Raw genomic sequence first — 22,263 nt, 5'->3', positions numbered from 1 at the left:
CCCGTGCTTTGGTCTAAAACCAGATTGTCTTGTGCCGAGGAGGTTGTTGGTTTCCAAATAGTCCTGTATCTGTAAATATGCTGCTCTGTCTAATATTTTTAGAAGCAATGGGACGGTGGTGATGGGTCTGTAGTTTGTTGGTATCTCGGGGTCTAAAGTAGTTTTTTTTAGAAGAGGGATGACCCAGGCATCCTTCAAGTTGTTGGGTAGCATTCCAGATTGGAACGATGAATTGATGAAGGTAGTTTTAAAGGGAGCAAGGTCATGTGCAGCTTCCCTGATGATGGGTGCTGGACAAGAGTCACCTTGGCAGTTAGATGTTTTTAAGTTACAAATGATACGTTCAACCTCAGCGATGGTAAGTGGGGAGAAGCTGAAAGGGGTGTGAGAAAAGGAGGCCGTAGAGAGCATCACAAGTTTAGATAAAGGGGAGGTAAGGAGGGTGATTTGTTTGGCATTGATTTTAGATTGTAAGGTGGTTATTTTGTTGAGAAGAGCATTTTGGATGTTGTTGCACCACGTGCTGTCTTTACTGCAAGTATCAGGTGCAGGAGAAGGGGATTCTAATTCTTTGAGAATTGTGAATAAGTCCTTCGTGTTGGATTCCGCTTGGGATATCCGCTGGATGTAGGTCTCTTTTTTGGCTTGTAGGATCGGATGAGGAGGCGGTCTTTGTTGGATTCGCAAGGATGACTTTTCCAAAGAGCTTCAGCCTTGCGCTTTTCTTTGCGCAGGACTCTAAGCTGTGGGGTGAACCATGAGTTCAGATGGGCTCGTTGTTTGGCTTTCCGAAGTTTAAGCGGTGCTATAGTATCAATAGCTCTAAGCAATGTTTGATTGAAGGCGTCTACTAGGACAGTAGGGTCATTGTGCCGAGATGCACAATTGTTAAGGATGGGAAGGATGAGAGGGAGTAGTTTGTCCCTGGTGATGTATTTTTTGTTCCTTGTGGGGATTGCCGGGGCTATGGTAGGTTTGTAGGGGTTCGTGGCTGGTAAGTGTAGGATAATAATGTGATGGTCTGACCAGGCACAAGCGTGGTTAGAGATTATCGAGGTGTTGCAATTGAGGTCAGTGATCCAATCAAGCGTTCTGCCCTTGTTGTGGGTAGGTTCAAGAATGCGCTGCTGGAAATCTAAATTGGCAAGGGTAGTAGCGACAACGGTGGCCATGTGGTCCTTAGGGTCGGATAAGCCAAGGTTAAGGTCACCTAGTAGCAGCACCTGAGAGTTGGGCTTGTCAGTCAGGATGGACATGATGTCATCTGTGAAAGAGCCAAATGGTCCTGGAGGTCTGTAGATTAGGTGTATGGTTGCAGTGTTGGTCGGTGAGAGGGTGAGTTTCACATATAGCGATTCAGCAGAGCTAAATTGGGTGCTAGGGATAGTTCTCATAGTGATGTTGTCTCTATGTATAAATGCAACTCCGCCTCCTTGGAGGAGGTGGACTGTCGGTCAATTCTGTTGATGGAGTCACCATTCGGGATGGCGAGGGCAAGAAGTGGGCCCGGAGCTGCATGTAGCCAAGTTTCAGTAATGGCAATGAAGTCGAGGTTATGGACGGTAATGAGATCAGTGATATCCAGAGCATGGGCCATAAGGGATCTGGCGTTGATGAGGGCACCCTTGAGTTCTTTGATGGGGCGGGGGAGCGGGGAGGTGGGGTGTCCTTTGTGAGGTAGACTGTGTGATGGCGATGTGGCTGCACTGGGTGCATGGGGCGCGGGGCAGTCTAGATCTGAGTCTGAGATTCCTAGACTGGAGAGTGCATGGTTGATTGGGTGTAGGTTTTGTGGCATAGTGTTGGAGCCACAAGGCCGGGTCATTGAGGTATGGGTTGACTGTGATGTCAGTGCTATAAGTCATGATGCGGGGGTGTGTAGAAGGGTAGGAGTGGTTAGTCATGGCAGTGCTAATAGAGAGGATGCAGTGGTACGCTAGGGTGACCAAATAGATGAGGTGAGGACTGGGTGGTGGCTGCAGCCACATGACGTGATCTGGGTGTCCTGACCGTGTGTAAGGTGTAGTTCGAATGTACTGACAGGTAGGAGGTGTGGTTTGATGCACGTTGGCAGTCAATTAGTCAAGAGGCATTAGCTTAAATATGACTGGCAGGTAGGTGCATGTGCAAGGCATTCAATTACTCAGTGGCAGTAGGCAGATTCGAATCGGCTAGGATGGTGCAAAATAGGCAGGTTTAAATAGGCAAAGTGTACATAGCAGTAGGTAGATTATATTTTGGCTAAGGTTGTGCAAAGTAGGCAGGTTCAAATAGACAGAGGGCCTCATTACGACCCTGGTCAAGGGTTTAATGGCGCCGTAAAAGGTGTCGGCGCCGTTAAGCCCTTAACGCCTGATTACGAGGTCCCTTTGCGGGACCCAACCTTAACGGCTGGTTTTTCCAGCCGTTAAAGTAGAGACCCGCAAAGGGACTTTGGTGCTAATAATAGAACCGCCATTTGCGGTACCGTTATTGATATGATATGATATGGCATTTGTAACGCGCCTATACACAAGTGTTTCAAGGCGCGACGAGGCGGGGGGGACAAGGGGAGAACAGACAACGATCCTACTAGGCCAGGTGTCATTCAGATCGCGCAAGTGCAAGGGTAGGGGGACTGGGAAAAGTGCAAGGGGAAGGGGCGAGGGGAAGTGCAGTACATGGTTAGTAGAATACAAGATAAGTAATAGGGCCAGCTGGTGGCAAGTGCAAGGAGAGTGCAACATGGTTAGTAGAATACAAGATAAATAATAGGGCCAGCTGGTGGCAAGTGCAAGGTAAGTGCCGGGAGAAGGGGCTGTAGGATACAGAGACAGTCCCGTAGTGCAGGTAGGCAGTGCAGGGAAGAGTGGCTGGGCCAAGGACCGAGATTGGTGAGTGGCCAGTTGCAGATTCAGTGCAGGTTCAGTGATTTTAGCAGGGGAGAGAGGGAGAGAAAGCGGAGGCAAAGAGGAAGGTTTTGAGGTGCTTCCTGAAGCGGAGATAGTTCTCCTCAAGTTTCAGGGAGGCAGGAAGGCTGTCCCAGAGGGAGGCCCCTGCTGCGGAGAGAGATCTACCCCAGCTCGTTGCTTAGAGAAGCGGCTGACCGTGAGGTAGTTGGAGGTGGATGAGCAAAGAGCTCGAGAAGGAAGATATTTAGGAAGAGAGATTTGAATGTATTTTGGCCCAAGGCCCCAGAAGGCCTTGTGGACAATGTAGAGGGTTTTGAACTTAATCCTCACAGCCACTGGGAGCCAGTGTAGTGATTTCAGTCCTGGAGCGATACAGTCCCTGGGCTTGTGGCCAAGGACAAGTCTCGCAGTCCTGTTCTGGATGAGCTGCAAAGGGCGGAGAGTAGAGGCAGGAAGATTTAGATAGAGGCTGTTACAGTAGTCTAGCTTCGAGAGAACCAGGGCTCTGGAGACAGTGAGCTTCTGGGGGAAGGAGAGAAAAGGAAGGATACCTCTGAGGAGGTGTAGCTGGTAGTGTGACTTCTTAGAGACATCAGATATGTGAGGAGAGAAAGAGTGTGGAGTCAAAGATGACCCCGAGGTTTTTTGCCTTGCAGGTAGGAGCAGGAAGAGGGCCAAGGGAGGCCGGCCAGAGAGCTGCAGGGAAGGAGGGAGTGGGTGTGCCGATACGTGGAATCTCAGTCTTACTGGCATTAAGGCAGAGGTCGTTGGCGGCACACCATTCCTGGATAGCAGAAAGACAGTCAAAGATGAGGGAAGTGGAAGAGAAGGCCGAGGGTAGCCTGAAAATGAGCTGGGTATCATCCGCGTAGCACTGAAAGTTGGGACAGAGAGCGGCGATGCAGTGAGCAAGAAGAGCCAGGTACTGGTTGAACAGCCAGGGGAGAGGTTAGATCCCTGGGGGACACCACAGGTAGAGAAAAGGGTGTCAGAGAGGAAGGAACCCAGTTGGACCTGGGAGGGTAGATTGGAGAGGAAGGAGGTCAGCCACGCCAGAGCCTGACCAGTGATACCCAGGTTATCACAGAGACGGTTGAGCAGGATGGTGTGGTTGACAGTGTCAAAGGCAGAAGAGAGGTCGAGCAAAATGAGAACACAAGGGGTGTTAGAGTCAAGGTTTGAGAGCAGGTCCTCATGGATGTTCAGGAGAGCAGTTTCCATGCTTCTGGCAGCTCTGAAGCCAGACTGATGGTCATGAAGACTACCAACAGATTCAGCATGGAGATTAAGCTGGGAGATGGCCAGTTTCTCCAGGAGCTTGCCCAGGAAGGGAGTGATAGAGATTGGGCGATAAGTTAGCTGGGCAGGAGGGGTCGGAAGAGGGTTTCTTAAGAAGGGGGTGCACAAGGGAGTGCTTGAAGGAGGATGGGAAGACTCCAGAGGCGAAGGAGTGATTGCTGAAGTCAGCCAGGGCAGGCGCCAGGGAGTATTAGCGCCTTCCCCATTCCCATTGAGCCCTATGGGGCAAAAATGTGAATGGGGAAGGGCCATGGCGGCATGGGGAATTACCGCCCCACCAACCTCGGAATGGGGTGGTAATTCCCCATTCCGCCATGGCAGACACCGGCATGGACCATGGTGCTAATAGCACCATGGTCCTCCGCCTGGGTCGTAATGAGGCCCAGAGTGTACATAGCAGTAGATAGAATCGATTTTGGCTAAGGTTGTGCAAAGTAGGCAGGTTCAAGAAGACATAATGTACATAGCAGTAGGTAGATTCGAATTGGCTGGGATTGGGAAAAATAGGCAGGTTCATATAGATAGAATGTACATAGTGGGTCACAATAAGCAGGTTTGGTTATTACGGGGAGGGCTTAGAGCACGAGCATTATAAATAGCATGCCCAATAGTAACACGAATTGCGGTAGGCAGATTAAGGTTGCTTGTGGTCACATGACCCTTGATCATCCACAGTGGTCGCACATATAAGTTACAGCTTGCTACTATGTGAGTAGGCATAGCAGTATGTAACTAGTAGCATTAGTTCAGGAACGATAGCAGGCTTTATAGATTATGTAATAGCCAGGTAAAAGAATGGAGCGAGGCAAGGCTGTCGGGAGAGTTCCGTAACGACTTACTTGATCGTGGGAAGCCGGGAGGCCTCACCTGGCATGCCGGTACCTGTCCGCGGGATATGGTACGTGCGTGACCGGGTGGTCTCTGGGGCAAGCTTAGGCAATCGAATCTGGCCGAATGGGTGAGGCTGTGGGAGTAAGTTTCGGCAGAAAGATAGGCCGTGGCCGTCTGTCCGTCCCCTGGACAGGCCCCAGACAGGTGCCTTATGTGTGGTGCCTTTGGTGGGGTGCCGTCTTCCGCCTGCGGTCCACCCTATTGGCAGATATAGGATCTGCAAGATGATTGGGTCGGCGTGGCGGTCGTGAGGCCAAGCCTCCCTCAGGCAGCGACGTCGGCCATCTTGAACTGGTTTTCTCCTCTGTATGCCGGGAGACACGAAAGCCCAAGAATGCACGAGATAAGTGTTCGCAGGGAGATGGAAGCTGGTTAGAGTGCTTACAAATATCGTAGGCGGCAGGGGGCCCCTGGATCTGCGGTTGCTATTGAATGCACTACAAGTGCTTTAAAACCCCGATCGGGCTTCCCTGGCGACGGACATCAAGAGACGGCGTGGACATCGGGAGATCGGGTGAGCTGCTCCAGCGGCTCACCTGACGAGAGGCTCCTTCCTAGTTGACGGGCTGGATAATAAGGCCAGGTGCCTTATGTGTGGTGCCTTATGTGTGGTGCCTTTTGGTGGGGTGCCGGCTTACGCCTGCCGGTCCACCCTATTGGCAGATATAGAGTCTGCAAGATGATTGGGTCGCGTGGTGGTCATGAGGCCAAGCCTCCCTCAGGCAGCGACGTCGGCCATCCTGAACTGGTTTTCTCCTCAGTATGCCGGGAGACACGAAAGCCCAAGAGTGCACGAGATAAGTGTGCACAGGAAGATGGAAGCCGGTTAGAGTGCTTACAAATATCGTACCCATCATGTTCCCTAGGCTGCCGACGTGCTAGGGTACCCATAATGTTCCCTAGGCAGCCGACTTGCTAGGGTACCCCTCATGTTCCCTAGGCTGCCGACATGCTAGGGTACCCATAATGTCCCTAGGCTGCCGACATGCTAGGGTACCCATCATGTTCCCTGGGCTGCTGATGTCCTAGTGTACCCATCATGTTCCCTAGACTGCCGACGTGATAGGGTACCCATAATGTCCCTAGGATGCTGACGTGCTAGAGTACCCATCATGTTCCCTAGGCTGCCGATGTGCTAGGGTACCAATAATGTCCCTAGACTGCCGACGTGCTAGGGTACCCATCATGTTCCCTAGGCTGCCGATGTGCTAGGGTACCCATAATGTCCCTAGGATGCCGATGTGCTAGGGTACCCATAATGTCCCTAGGATGCCGACATGCTAGGGTACCCATCATGTTCCCTAGGCTGCCGATGTGCTAGGGTACCCATGTTTCCTAGACTGCTGACGTGCTAGGGTACCCATCATGTCCCTAGGTTGCTGATGTGCTAGGGTACCCATCATGTCCCTAGGTTGCCGAAGTGCTAGGGTACCCATTATGTTCCTCCAGTGGGTCCTACACCAGATAGCAGGTAGCGGCACCAGGCCCCCCCCTGGTTCTTCCAGCCCCCTTACTCAGTTCAAAGCATGTGACTTCTACACTGGGTGTAGCTTTAATATGTTGTAATGTCAATGAATGCGTCTTTTCTTCACAATATGTTTGTTTATTAATTTGTAAGGCGCACCACACCCGTAGGTATCACATATAGATCATCTCATGCATTGTCAGAGCCAAGGATCAGTTAAACCATTTCTTCCACCATAGACTGGGGCTGTCTCTCTCCTATATCGCATCTCTGATGCAGACACTCTATTAAACTTCTCAATATACTCTGTGCACCTGTAGGGCTTCTCGGAATCGACCACACACTGCTATCTCATATCTGAGCAGTGCAAGATTAAATTCCAAGGTGCGAGCCAGCAGCCTGCCACCTAAAGTCTACACAGAAATGCAGCAAACCCTTTCTTACGCTTCAATGATCCCTAGCAGCTGTATGGATGTCCTGATGGATTATCAGAGAAAATGAATGACCTAATGTTTTCTTGCACTCTTCTGGGGTGTCTCCCGAGTATGGATACTTTGATGGCATCTCAGAGCTGAGGAGTGTGTCAGGAACTCGGATTGGAGGATCTGGAAACGCTGGAGGCATTGATCGCTGTATGCGCGTTTCAGTCCTCACCCAAGATGGCGGACGAGTCCTTATATGCTGACTCCTCCCACCGACCTACGCGTTGTATCTGTTTACCAACGCTACGGTTCGTGAGGAAACTTCGTCCGTGAATTTCTCTTGCCTTTTCCCTTCTTTTGCCTTTTCAGCCCTCCTGTTCCTTCTCGTCGGAACGTCTACTTCCCTTCTGCCTTTATTAGCCCCCCCTTGCCTGCTTCGCCCTAGTCCTCATCTGTTGCTATCCTTGCCGCTTTCTGACTTTCCTGCATTGTTATTGTTTCTTACGTCCTACTTTTCTACTTCCTCGCATCCTCCTTTTCTGTCCGGTTCCATTCCTACGTTTGTTTGGACACTCTTCCTGGTTTTCTGTCTTCTTGCCTTATACTTTGCTAGGGTTGCTTTTCTACGCCCTTGCTAATTTCTGCAGCCGGTCCCAGCTCCTCAATTTCGTTTACTGAGCGGTCCTCCGCTCCGTAAACATCTTCCTGTCGGCTTACCTTATTGCTTCTTGTTCTGTACTTACTTCTAGCTCTGACTGTCTCTCTCTATACCACATCCTTGTCACCTTCACTATCAGATTTTTCTTCGGCTCCTTTCTATTTTTGTGGACCCTCCTTTTCCAGCTATTTATCAAAATCCTGTCCTAACTCTAAGGATTTATATTGCCACAAACAAGCATTCCCTTGGATTCTACCTACACCGGCTGCCTTCCGGTCATCAAGGAAGAGAATTACAGCCAATTGGACCCATCCGAACTTACAGGGTTTTTTCCGCCTTTGTGCTTTTTCCTGATTAGGGCTGGCCCCCTGGGGTTCCCCACGGTTAGGGTTCCTTCTCTGCCAAGGTGGCCTCCGAGGGGCCAGACCCTACTTGCACGAAAAGAAGATCAGGACACCCAAGAAAGAGACTCCCACTTCACGGAAGGAACGAAAGAAGACCGAGGCCATCCCAATAGAGTATACCTCTGAGGAGCCAGGTGAGGAGGAGGGGGAGGAAGTTCTAAAACCTGACAGAGTGACTGAAGCTTTTCCTGCACTCTGTGCACTTGTAGCGCTTCTCTCCTGTACGAGTCCTCAGATGGCTTATCAGATGTGAGGGCATGCTAAAGGGTTTATTGCATTCTGTGCACCTGTAGGGGTTCCCCCCTGTATGGCTCATCTGATGGATTATCAGAGATGAGGATTGTCTGAAGCTTTTCTTGCACTCTGTGCACTTGTAGCGCTTCTCTCCAGTATGGATCATGAGGTGCCTTTTCAGATCGGAGCAGAGACGGAAGCTTTTCCCACACTCTCTGCACTCATACGGCTTTTCACCTGTATGGATCCTCTGGTGGTTTATAAGAGATGAGAAGTGACTGAAGCTTTTCTTGCACTCTGTGCACTTGAAGGCTTCCTCCCCAGTATGGCGGCTTTGATGGCTTATCAGAAGTGAGGACTGACAGAAACTTTTCTGGCACTCTGTGCACTCATAGGACTACCCACCAACAAGAATCTTCTGATGAATGATCAGATTTGGGGTTTAAATAAAGCTTCTTCCACAGTCTAAACATGGATTTAAGCTCAGCTGTTGCTTTGCGTGTAATGTCAGATTAGAATTTGTACCACAATCCATGTTCTCAAAAGGTGTCTCCTCATTGTGATTCATCATGCAATGAATTGTCAGAACTCAAAAGCAATATTTTGCCCTGTCCAGAAGCTAAGCCTTGTCTTGATCCTCAGATGCAGGCCTAGACGGGAATTATCCCACATTCGTACACTAATTGTGCCTCATGCTCATGCAGAAGCTTGTTTGCATTATCTGACCGAGCCTGATAATAAAACGCATCTCACAGAAACTGCAGACAGGAGACGTCTCTTTCTTATGGACCCTCGGCTGCAGGCTGGTTCACTCTGTGCAGACAGAAGCTTCCTCTTTCTTATGGATCCTCGGCTGCAGGCTGGTTAACTCTGTGCAGACAGAAGCTTCCTCTTTCTTATGGATCCTCGGCTGCAGGCTGGTTAACTCTGTGCAGACAGAAGCTTCCTCTTTCTTATGGACCCTCGGCTGCAGGCTGGTTCACTCTGTGCAGAAAGAAGCTTCCTCTTTCTTATGGATCCTCGGCTGCAGGCTGGTTAACTCTGTGCAGACAGAAGCTTCCTCTTTCTTATGGACCCTCGGCTGCAGGATGGTTCACTCTGTGCAGACACTGTGCAGACAGAAGCTTCCTCTTTCTTATGGACCTTCGGCTGCAGGCTAGTTCACTCTGTGCAGACAGAAGCTTCCTCTTTCTTATGGATCCTCGGCTGCAGGCTGGTTCACTCTGTGCAGACACTGTGCAGACAGAAGCTTCCTCTTTCTTATGGACCTTCGGCTGCAGGCTGGTTCACTTTGTGCAGACAGAAGCTTCCTCTTTCTTATGGATCCTCGGCTGCAGGCTGGTTAACTCTGTGCAGACAGAAACTTCCTCTTTCTTATGGACCCTCGGCTGCAGGCTGGTTCACTCTGTGCAGACAGAAGCTTCCTCTTTCTTATGGATCCTCGGCTGCAGGCTGGTTAACTCTGTGCAAACAGAAGCTTCCTCTTTCTTATGGTCCCTGGGCGGCAGGCTGGTTAACTTTGTGCAGACAGAAGCTTCCTCTTTCTTATGGACCCTCGGCTGCAGGCTGGTTCACTCTGTGCAGAAAGAAGCTTCCTCTTTCTTATGGATCCTCGGCTGCAGGCTGGTTAACTCTGTGCAGACAGAAGCTTCCTCTTTCTTATGGACCCTCGGCTGCAGGCTGGTTCACTCTGTGCAGACACTGTGCAGACAGAAGCTTCCTCTTTCTTATGGACCTTCGGCTGCAGGCTGGTTCACTCTGTGCAGACAGAAGCTTCCTCTTTCTTATGGATCCTCGGCTGCAGGCTGGTTCACTCTGTGCAGGCACTGTGCAGACAGAAGCTTCCTCTTTCTTATGGACCTTCGGCTGCGGGCTGGTTCACTCTGTGCAGACAGAAGCTTCCTCTTTCTTATGGATCCTCGGCTGCAGGCTGGTTCACTCTGTGCAGACACTGTGCAAACAGAAGCTTCCTCTTTCTTATGGACCCTGGGCTGCAGGCTGGTTAACTCTGTGCAGACAGAAGCTTCCTCTTTCTTATGGACCCTCGGCTGCAGGCTGGTTCACTCTGTGCAGAAAGAAGCTTCCTCTTTCTTATGGATCCTCGGCTGCAGGCTGGTTAACTCTGTGCAGACAGAAGCTTCCTCTTTCTTATGGACCCTCGGCTGCAGGCTGGTTCACTCTGTGCAGACACTGTGCAGACAGAAGCTTCCTCTTTCTTATGGACCTTCGGCTGCAGGCTGGTTCACTCTGTGCAGACAGAAGCTTCCTCTTTCTTATGGATCCTCGGCTGCAGGCTGGTTCACTCTGTGCAGACACTGTGCAGACAGAAGCTTCCTCTTTCTTATGGACCTTCGGCTGCAGGCTGGTTCACTCTGTGCAGACAGAAGCTTCCTCTTTCTTATGGATCCTCGGCTCCAGGCTGGTTCACTCTGTGCAGACACTGTGCAAACAGAAGCTTCCTCTTTCTTATGGACCCTGGGCTGCAGGCTGGTTAACTTGGCAATGGGTTGGCGATTTCTCAACAGGGCTCTCCTCTAGCGTTGTACCTCTTCTGTGGGGTCCCTCTTCATCCACTGCATATCCCATTATCTTGTGTTTATTCTCAGACTTCTTTAAGGGCTCTGTTAAGAGAAGCAAAGGTTTCAGTTAATATTTTATATCATTGTAAAGCCACACAGTTAATGGGTCTTTTGTAGGTCTGTGTATTCTGGTCTCTGTCTCCCACTAACAAACTTTGGATCCAATTTAAATATTGCTGAGTATAGACAAGTGCCAATGCTTCCTACTGACCATAACCTGTTCCACCAGATGCAGAGGAAGGGCTACCAGCATCCTGGCTGGGTACAGGTTGTGAAATGGATGAGAGCTATTTATCGCCTGGATATAGACTAGAAGAGCCGGTTTAGGCTGATGCTACATGAATAAACATATCGGCCAATCCCTCCATGCATCTTGTCATCTGCAGAATAAACCATGATGGATACTGGATAGAAAGTTAGAAAAGTCGAATGTTTTCAATCTTCTTATGTTTCTTTACTTTAATGGCTCTTGGGTTGTGATGGGTAACTCCTGGTTACAGGAAAATACAGACAACGAGGAGCTACTCCCAGCTCCTGCTCCATGAATCTTAATTTCAATCCCTCTGGTGACTACATTATATGACTCCCTGTGCCCCCACCTTCCATCTGCCTTAACTCTACCGAGTGGCGGGATTGCCATTTAATGTAATATTCATAAGAGCGTGATGGGTGGTGCTCACAGAAAAACTACTGTCCTTGCCGACTCAGGGATGATGTTATCCCCCCTACTTTGCCTTTCAGAGCCCAAAGGGGCTTCTCTCGGCCCAGGTGCACATGGAATCCCTGGGGGCTGTAAAGTGTCTGGGAAATATACTGCCCCCAGCACTTCAAGCTGAAGGTCACTGCCAGAAGTACTGCAGGGAGGCTACTTCATGGGGGTATTCCTAGTAGAACACCTTGGCCTGGAAACGGAGTAGGCTCTATGGTGGCGAAAGCACAGCCTCTCCCAGTTCGCTCATATCTGCAACTTAGTGATCCTGTATCATTATTTTTTTCTCCACGTCCCTTGGATCAGATGACGTTGCTACTACCTTGTTCTCCTGTATGAATTCATGAGGTTGCTAAGGTGAGGCTATTTCCCAAAAGGAGAAAAAAAAACTATTACTCAACCCCCTTCCTGCTCCAGCCAACTTCTCAGCCACACATCTATCTCTCTGATCTGCTGTTTCTACCATCCATTCTGTGGCAGAATTTCTGAACATACTGCTCTGCAGTTCTTTCAATACTAAACATTCCTAAATATCCATGAATGCATTTAATGACAGTCATACCACTCTGTGTCTGATGTTTGTGTTTGTGTCACGATTATAAGAAGGTCCCACACTGATCCAATGACTGCTGTCTATTTTAGATGTGTGATTAAAGGGTAACTCCTGGGCACTTGGCTTGCAGTGTCTCCTAGGAGATAGTGTTGGTTTCTGCGCTGGCAGTATCTCAGGTAGGTTAGTGTTGTTCTGGGCTGACAGTATCTCAGGTAGGTTAGTGTTGGTTTCTGGGCTGGCAGTATCTCAGGGAGGTTAGTCTTGGTTTCTGGGCTGACAGTATCTCAGGTAGGTTAGTGTTGGTTCTGGGCTGGCAGTATCTCAGGGAGGTTAGTGTTGTTCTGGGCTGGCAGTATCTCAGGTAGGTTAGTGTCAGTTCTGGGCCGACAGTATCTCAGGGAGGTTAGTGTTGGTTTCTGGGCTGGCAGTATCTCAGGGAGGTTAGTCTTGGTTTCTGGGCTGACAGTATCTCAGGTAGGTTAGTGTTGGTTCTGGGCTGGCAGTATCTCAGGGAGGTTAGTGTTGTTCTGGGCTGGCAGTATCTCAGGTAGGTTAGTGTTGGTTCTGGGCTGGCAGTATCTCAGGTAGGTTAGTGTTGTTCTGGGCTGACAGTATCTCAGGTAGGTTAGTGTCAGTTCTGGGCCGACAGTATCTCAGGGAGGTTAGTGTTGGTTTCTGGGCTGGCAGTATCTCAGGGAGGTTAGTGTTGGTTTCTGCGCTGGCAGTATCTCAGGTAGGTTAGTGTTGGTTCTGGGCTGGCAGTATCTCAGGTAGGTTAGTGTTGTTCTGGGCTGACAGTATCTCAGGTAGGTTAGTGTCAGTACTGGGCCGACAGTATCTCAGGGAGGTTAGTGTTGGTTTCTGGGCTGGCAGTATCTCAGGTAGGTTAGTGTTGGTTCTGGGCTGACAGTATCTCAGGGAGGTTAGTCTTGGTTTCTGGGCCGACAGTATCTCGGGTAGGTTAGTGTTGGTTCTGGGCTGACAGTATCTCAGTGAGGTTAGTCTTGGTTTCTGGGCCGACAGTATCTCGGGTAGGTTAGTGTTGGTTCTGGGCTGACAGTATCTCAGGGAGGTTAGTCTTGCTTTCTGGGCTGACAGTATCTCAGGGAGGTTAGTGTTGTTCTGGGCTGACAGTATCTCAGGGAGGTTAGTCTTGGTTTCTGGGCCGACAGTATCTCGGGTAGGTTAGTGTTGGTTCTGGGCTGACAGTATCTCAGTGAGGTTAGTCTTGGTTTCTGGGCCGACAGTATCTCGGGTAGGTTAGTGTTGGTTCTGGGCTGACAGTATCTCAGGGAGGTTAGTCTTGCTTTCTGGGCTGACAGTATCTCAGGGAGGTTAGTGTTGTTCTGGGCTGACAGTATCTCAGGGAGGTTAGTCTTGGTTTCTGGGCTGGCAATATCACAGGTAGGTTAGTGTTGGTTCTGGGCTGACAATATCACAGGTAGGTTAGTGTTGGTTTCTGGGCTGGTGGTTTCCATTGAAGGTCAGTGTTGGGCTGTGGGACACTATTGTTCCTGTTTTGCTACTGTTGGACCCTGGGCTTGTGTGATCTCCTGATAGTTGATGTTGGGCTGTGGGTTGTCAATTTCCCACATAGGTTAGTGTTAAGATAAGGTTTCACACTGTCTTTTGTTTGTCACTGTTGGGCCTTGATCTTGCGTGATCTCCTGGTGGTCAGTGTTGTTCCTCTGCTAGCAGTGAGCCCTGGGGTTTCAGTGCAAGACCATGAGCCTCATTCCGAGGCTGGCGCAAAGGGATTACCGGCACCGGTAATGACACCGGTGCCGGTAATCCCTTTGCGCCCTATTCCGAGGTCCCTGTGCGGGTCCCACTAAGGCCACCTGGTTTGGGTCCAGGGAGCAAATAATAATTATTTGCACCCTCCCCATTCCCATTGAGCCCTATGGGGGCTGAAATGGGAATGGGGAATGGTATTTTCAATGGGGACTTACCGATCCTGCAAAGGTCCGACTAGACCGGTAAGTCCCCATTGAATGAGGGCGGACTCGGTACTGTTATTGGCTGCCTCCAATCTTGGACTGAGGCCCTATAGGTTCACACTGCCTCTTATTTGTCACTGTTGGGCCCTGAGCGTGTTTGATCTCCTGGTAGTCAGTGTGAGAGCTCTGCTAGCTGTGTGCCCTGGAGTTTAGTGCAAGGCTGTGGGTTCACACTGCCTCTTGATTGTGACTGTTGGGCCCTGAGCTTGTGTGATCTCCTGGTGGTCAGTGTGGGCCCTGTGCTAGAAGTGAGCACTGCAGTTTTAGTGCAAGGCTATGGGCTCACATGGTCTTGTTTGTCATTGTTGGACCCTGATCCTGGCACTATGTTGGCATGGTGGTTACTTTTGGGCTCTGGGTTGTCAGAGTTCCTGGAGCACTAAGTTGGGCTCTGCGTTGATCGTTCCTCCTCAAGGTCAGCATTAGTGTGTCATCTCCTGGTGGCCAGAGATGGGATATGACCATGTTGTGTCACCTAGAGTTTAGTTTTAGGATACAAGTTCACACTGTCTGTTGTTTACCACCAGTGCACATTGGGCTTGCACCATCTGTTGGTGGCCAGTGTTGAGGTTAGTATTAAGCGATGAGCTCACGCTGTCTCTTATTCGTCACGAATGGATTCTGGGCCTGTGTGATCTCCCTGTGCTCAGTGTTGGGCGTATGGGCTGGCATCGTCTCCTGGTGGCCAGTAACAGGATGTGATAGATTTGAGGCAGAGCTGCTGTAGTTTTATTCCAGGGATATCTGATGGGAATATTGATAGATGGAGCGGACCCATTGCTGGATGTTTTAACAGGACAATGTGTTTACCAGTGTGTCGCTGGGGAGCTGGAATTATTCAATGGATACATCACTATATTTCTGCACTTATCTATTCATTTCACAGCTGCTTTCTGATGCAGCACACCTTACAGCAGTGGTCTTCAAACTGTGGGTCAGGCCCACTGAAGGGGAGCCTGAAGGATGGCCAGGTGGGGCGCAAGGCTCTTCAAAAAGGTAGTATAACGACTGCTTTGATTAGAAAATACAAGCAGATACGGCATCTGGGGGGCCCGGCAACACTATTTGTACTGAAGGGTGGTGGGGACGCTTCATAAAAAACCTTAAATACCACTGGCTCAGAGAGATCTGACAATTTGAATAAACGAATTCCTCATTAAATGGTTGTGATTAGCCCAAACAAGCAGATAGGGGTGCTGGAGTCATGAACTGTGTGTCTATGTGAGGAATTAGTCATTCAAGCAAAGTCAGGAGTGCATAGGACAGGCACACAAGGATATACAAACAGTTATCAATGATCTGTGAATTGCAAACCATGCCAGGTTCATGAAACCTGCATCTGTTTTCTTCACTGTGCAACCCAACCCCCGGGGAAAAGGCAGGCACAGATTGGCAATTACACTCGGAGAGGAGAGAGAGGAGAGAGAGAGGGGGGAGAGGGGGAAAGGGGGTGAGACTGGACACAGAGTCCTTGAGTGTTGGCCATCAGTGGGGGCCAGCTTCACCTGCCGGCGCAGGGGGGTTGACTGCTTCAAATGCAGAATTCACCCAATCAAGGTGGTGCAGATCAGAGCCTGGTGTGCACCCAGGCATGGCAGCCATCTTGGATGTAGCTGTGGCAGTTATGTTAAGGTCATTTGTAAAACGCACGGTCGCCCATAGGCTTCATGGAGCTGGAGAGGCAGAAAGCCATAACCAAAACAACACAAAGAGGCCAGGAATACTAAGAAATCAGAATAGATGGGTTTTTAAGTCTTTCCAACAGAGCAGATGATTAGACAATGTTTTCATAGATAGTGGGAGGGTATTGCACAACTGTGATGCTGCAATCAAGAAAGCCCGATCCCCCCACCGAAGTGAGACGAAAAGAAGGCACACATAGCATGCCAGGGGGCGCTGATCACAGAGGGCGATTTGGGACATACCGCACAAACTCAGCTCCCTGATCATAAAGAGCACAGTGAACAATACATAGTGCTTTAAAATGAATGTGCTGGGCTACTGGGAGCCAGTGAAGGGGGCGCAATACGGGGTATGACTCCGCAGGAGGTCCCTGTTGCCACCCGGGCTGCCAGATTTTGAAGGCGTTGTAGTCAGCCTACCAGCCCCTTAAGCTGTGTAAGGTAAAGGGCATTACAGTAGTCCAGCCTACTCGGAATCATGGCAGTCACCACCAGGGGACGTAATATTGCAGGGATCAAATGGAGCACCTTTCTTAAAGTTTTCAACTGAAAAAGCCGGGTCTGGCATACCGCTGATACCTGAGCGGCCATGGATAGATTGTAGACACGATCACCCCAAGATTTTTCACCTTGGTCGAGGGCACAGGAAGCGAGCCCAAGGAAGATGGCCAGAAAGGAAATCCAAAGTGAGGGACCAGAAAGAGAACCCACCATCAACACCTCTGTTTTATCCCCATTCAATTTCAACCAGTTGTGGTCCATCCACTCCTCCACAGCTGTCACGCACTTATGAAGGCACGACACCTGAGACTGATCAAGGTCAAGACGCATCAGAAGCTGGGTATTGTTGGCGTACGAATACCACCTGACGCCAAAGGAGCGGATGAGGCGCAACAACACAACAATATAAATGTTGAAAAGAATGTGGGACAGAGCAGACCCCTGGGGAACACCGCAGCTGAGGTGACAGGACTTAGACATGAAAGGAGGACGAGAGAGAGAGTGGGATCTATCAGCCAGAAAAGAAACGAACCAAGCCAATACCTGACCTGAAACACCAATCTGGCCCACGTGGGAGAGCAGGGTGGTATGATCTACGGTATCGAAAGCCGCTGAAACATCTAAAACCAGCTAATTTACCTAAACCAGTTATGGCCAGAAATTTTAAAAAGATCACGAGTAGTGTGCTCTCTGAGGAAATGCAGAAAATCATGAGCTCCACCAAGGATGAAGACCATAGTAAACATATAATTCGGACTTATAACCAAGGCATGTTAAAACTACTAGACACTCATGCCCCCCTGAAAGACAAAAAAGTTAGACCTAACCCAAATCACCAAAAATGGTTCACCGCAGAAGCCGTTAAGCTTAAAAAGGATAAAAGAATTCTTGAAAGGAAATGGTTAAAAGATCCTTCCGAAACTAATAAAAGCAACTGGAAGACAGCAGACCAACTATATAAATCAAAACTAGTGGATTTGAAGAAAAACCACTATAATGACATCATAAGTACCGCGGCAAACTCCACCGGAAAACTCTTCCAAATCCTTAAATCCATAGATAAGCCTACAACACTCACACCGCCATTCCAACCAACGGACACAGATTGTGAGAATGTCCAGACTGCCTTCCAAAACAAAATAACCAAAGCCAGAGAAACCATCATTAACTGCCAGATTACAAATACTTCAGCTAAGACTCTCTCTATAGAACATAACATCGAGACAGAAGCCCCTAAATTTCAATTTCGACCCATCACAGTCGACACAATGAAGAAAACGCTATCCGCCATGAGGTGTACCTCGTGTTCAGAAAACGTTCTTCCCCCTAAGCTCATTCTCGAAAACCCCGATATCTTTTGTCCCTTTTTCACAAGAATGGTAAATGCCTCATTTAGAGACCATACTGTACCCAACACCATCAAAACAGTTACGGTCACTCCCTTACCAAAAAAACCAGACCTTAACCAACAGGACCCTGCCAATCTCAGGCCCATCACAAATTGCAATTTTCTGCTGAAAATTATGGATAAAATAGCCACTGACCAACTTCAAAGCTATATTGATGAAAACAATCTACTTCACCCACAACAATCTGGGTTCAGATCCAGTCATAGCACCGAGTCAGCACTATTGGACCTCCAAACTGAAATGCTTTCCATTTTGGACAGAGGCAAGTCGGGGCTGCTGATACTGCTGGACCTTTCGGCAGCATTTGATTTGCTAGATCATGTCAAACTCCGCGAGGCCCTTGAAAAATCAGGCAATTGCTCAAAGGAAGCCATTGAATGGATCGCCTCTTTTCTACAAAACAGACAATCTAAGATTGTTTGGGGAGATAAAACATCTAGCGCTAAGCTAGTCGACTGCGGGGTCCCTCAGGGAGCCAGCTTCTCCCCATTACTTTTTAACCTCTACATGCGATGCCTTTGCACCATGTTATCCCAGATGGGCATATTTTTTACCAACTTCGCTGACGATGCCCAACTGGTATTTGAACTCAGTGGAAACCATCAATTAGACAACGATAAACTTAATATCCTTTACAATACCATCGAACACTGGATGAAAGAAAACTGGATGTGCTTAAATGGCTCTAAGACTGAGCTCATGATCTTCGGATCCCCACAAGCCAGAAAGAAATTGAGCCCTGCCTTTAACTCATTCACCATCAAAAACATCCAGATTCCAATATCAGCAAAAGTAAAGACCCTAGGTGTGTATCTTCAAGCTTCTCTTGGCGCTGAAGCACACACAAGCTACCATAAAAAAAACTGCCAGTACCACCAAATCCTCCTTAAAAAGATCAGGCCACTGTTAGACCAAAAGAACAGCACCATCATTGCTAGGGCCACTATATTATCCAGATTGGACTACGGAAACTCCCTACTCTTGGGTGCCAACAGCAAGTGCCTGAAAAGATGCCAAACCATCCATAACAACGCCATCAGAACGATCACTGGAAAATCATGGAGAGAACACATCTCCGGAGAAAGGAAAGCCCTCCACTGGTTGGCTATGGAGGAGAGAATCTCTTTCAAGTCTCTCACCATAGTACATCGTTGTCTTTATGGCACAGCCCCGGCCTACCTTATGAAACAGTTTAAATGGTACAAACCATCCAGGAGCCTCAGATCATCAAATATAGGCAATTTACAAACCATTACCACTAAAAAACAACATGGTCTCGGCAAGGCTTGAACCTAACTATCTCATCTTCAGGAAAAAACTGAAAACCTTACTTTTTAAGTAAATCCTGGAAACACACTGTACCACGTTGAATTAATCCAGGTCTCTTCCGCCTAGTCCCGTCTTCATTCTTTGTTGTCCTGTCTATATGTAAGCGTTCTGATGCCCGTGGGCTTTAACGCTATATAAACAAATAAATAAATAAAATAAATAAATAAAAGAATCAGGGCTCCAACACCCCCCTTGTCAACCAGCCTAGCCATATCATCCTGTACGGAGACAAGGGCACTCTCCGTGCCCCTGCCAGCAGCTGTAGTCAATTCAGTTTTGCTGGCTGGGGCTGCAGAGCTACTGGGGTCTCCCTGTTTGTGAAGGGGACCTGTCTCACCATGAGACCGGCAGAGAGTGACAGAGTCCTTGAGTGTTGGCCTCCAGTGGGGGCCGGCTTCACCTGCCAGCACAGATGGTTGTCAGCTTCGAATGCGGAAATCGCCAAATCAAGGTGCTGCAGGCACAGGGCAGCCTGGTGTGCACACATGCATGGCGGCAGCCATCTTGGATGTAGTTGTGGCTGTGGTAGTAACTGTAGCCAATTTGGTTTCTCTGGCTGGGGCTGCAGGGCTACTGGGGGTCTCCCTGTTTGGGAAGGGGACCTGTCTCACCATGAGACCAGCACAGACTGGACACAGAGGCCTACACACACACACACACACACACACACAAACACACACCCATAGGGGGAGTCTCTCCCGGTGAGGTCCCACTTGCCTCTAATCTTAGGGAGGGTTTTGAGGAGTGGATTCATCTCCCTAGCCTCACTGGGAAAGGCTTCAATTTGGGGAGAAGTTATGGATTGCTGTGATTCGTCACAGTGGGTAGCGTTGTTTCCCAGAAGTCCCATCAGTCTCAGGCCTCAGTCAATCCCAAACTTGTGTAAGGTTAAAGGACTCCAGCAGATCCTGAGTGAGTTGCAGTATAGGAAAGAATATTGGCCTTGGTGGAGCAGAAGCAGATGGATGAGAGGCAGAAACAGAGGAATGAAACTTTCTAGCAGAGCAGAAACTGAGGGATTAAAGGCAAGTGAAAAAAGCTGCAGCAGCTTTAGCGGAACAGAAACAGAGGGATCTGATCATGCTGTAGGTGCACAAACTTCAACTGGAAAATCCACGGGAACACAAAACGTCCAGTGGGGGATTTTCTCCAGTGGTGGCTCCTAAGGAAAGACTAGGACCCAAGGACTAAGTATTATCTAGAAGCCAAGGGCTAAGTCCAACCTTATAGGTAGGGTAATTTTTGACTGGTTTGGAAAGTTGGAACTAGCTTTTTGATTCCAGGAGGTAGAAGAGGAGTTGTCTGTAAAAGGTTAGCTGCAAAAATGGACGCAAATAAATAGATATTATAAAATGGCTCTGAAAATAGTTTGCCCAGCTGTCTCTAGCAGGTGTTAATATATAATACAATCATAAGGCAAAGCGAGCTCTAGAGACTAACTGCAGTGTTTGGTCTTGCAGTAGGTCTGTAGATCTACAGACTGGATGAAACTATTGATCACTACTTTGCGTAAGCATTTAGTCTGCTTTGTGTAGTTATTATGTAAGAGGAAAGAAAGAGACTAACCAGAGTGGATTGCGTAGCGGGCAGAGAACTGGACAAACTAGCTGCAATATTGTAGTTTGTGGTAATCTCACTTTCAGGGTACCTGGTATAAAGCAACAGGGTGATAATATAGAATGTCAAGGAGTATTGGTTTGGTCATGGGTTGAGCACCAATTGCAAGATGCATGCAACCTGCAGGTTACAGAACTAAGCATTTGATCATGTGATCATGTACATTTTCAAAAGTTCACTAGTCAACATGATGCATCCCCCCAACAAAATCAAATATAGTTGACACTATGACATTCAGATACACCAACCTAAACTTTACTGTAAAGCATGGATCGTTGCAAGGTTTTACAGTCTCAATGCTGTAATTATGTATTATTTAACAACTTACATTTTAGGAATGGAATTGCATGAATGTCTTTTTAAAAGATATAAAGTTGACACATACTTGTCTTTGCCATACAGGATATAAAAAGCTTAATAAAAGTATCCCGATTACTTCTGGTTTGCAATTATTTGAAGAAACAAATTCTTGTACTCCTACACATGCAGTTGGCACTTAAGAATTGAGGAGAGGATTACAGCTGCACTTTCCATCCAGTAGCACTTGAAGGGAACAGAGAAAAGAGGGTGAGGAGAGCACTGACGACAATAGAGGAATGCAGGGCAAGTTGTGCTTTCATCCAAGAGAGCAACTTTAATAACTAACTTTGCTACACAAGTGTTTTATTTGATTAGCAAAACTACAGAATTGCATAGCAAATTGCTATGCGACACTGCTCATTTTATGCCTTGAAAACACTAGACAATTAAGCGGATATGGACAATGAGGAAGTATGTCAGGTTCAGTGAGTTGTTAGTCATATCTGTCGAATAGCTACATTTTCAGTAGTCTCTTAAAGGCAGGGTAAGAGGGTTAATTTCTGATGTACGAAAGGAGTGCGTTCCAGAGAAAGGGGGCTGTGGTACTGAAGCTGACACTGCTTGCCCTGGGAAGCTTAAAAAGAGGGACAACCAGGTTAAGTTGGCTGGAAGAGCAGAGATCTGGCAGCTTCTATTCTCCGCCCTCTGCAACTCATCCAGAACAGGACTGCGAGATTTGTCCTTGGCCTCAAGCCCTGGGATCCTATCCCTCCAGCCCCGGAATCTCTTCATTGGCTCCCAGTGGCTGCAAAGGTTAAATTCAAGACGACCCTCTGCATTGTCCACAATGCTTTCTCCCTTGCCAAAACACCTTCAACTCTCCCTCCATAAATACCTTCCCACTCGAGCTCTTCGCTCCTCCACCTCCAACTCCCTCAGGGTCAGTCGCTTCTCCAAACAACGAGTTGGGGGTAGATCTCTTTCCTCGGCTGTGGCCTCCCTCTGGAACAGCCTTGCAGCCACTCTGAAACTTGAGGAGAACCAGCTCCGGAAGCACCTCAAAACCTTTCTCTTTGCGTCTGCCTTCGCACTTCCTCTCCCTTGCTAATCTGTCTGCTTTGGCTCTGTGCACTTGGCTACCTTCAGAATTCAGGCCCAGGTCCCTGCCCACCCAGCCACACCCACACTTCCTCCTGGCAACCTTTGCACTTGAGTCTGTATCTGTAACCCTACAGTCCCCTTACCTACACTTATCAGGCACCCCTTGTCTGCGCTTTAAACCTTGCACTTGCCACCATGCTGGCTGCACTACCAGTTGTT

General features: G+C 48.6%; 1 protein-coding gene across 1 annotated transcript; it reads right to left on the bottom strand.

Moving 5' to 3' along the window:
* Positions 1 to 8,187: 8,187 nt before the first annotated feature.
* On the bottom strand, positions 8,188 to 16,618 carry LOC138467409 (zinc finger protein 436-like). Its single transcript, XM_069607357.1, has 2 exons — positions 16,499 to 16,618; positions 8,188 to 8,661 (listed from the first exon to the last, which is right to left on the bottom strand). The coding sequence occupies exons 1-2, from the start codon at positions 16,616 to 16,618 to the stop codon at positions 8,188 to 8,190; spliced, it is 594 nt and encodes a 197-aa protein (XP_069463458.1).
* Between the last annotated feature and the right edge of the window lie 5,645 nt (positions 16,619 to 22,263).

Source organism: Ambystoma mexicanum, chromosome 4q, assembly GCF_040938575.1.
Source record: "Ambystoma mexicanum isolate Mex_15411 chromosome 4q, UKY_AmexF1_1, whole genome shotgun sequence".
NCBI classification, from domain to species: Eukaryota; Metazoa; Chordata; class Amphibia; order Caudata; family Ambystomatidae; genus Ambystoma; species Ambystoma mexicanum.
The sequence above is the reverse complement of the archived record's forward strand: the minus strand, read 5'-3'. Positions and strand labels throughout refer to the sequence as shown.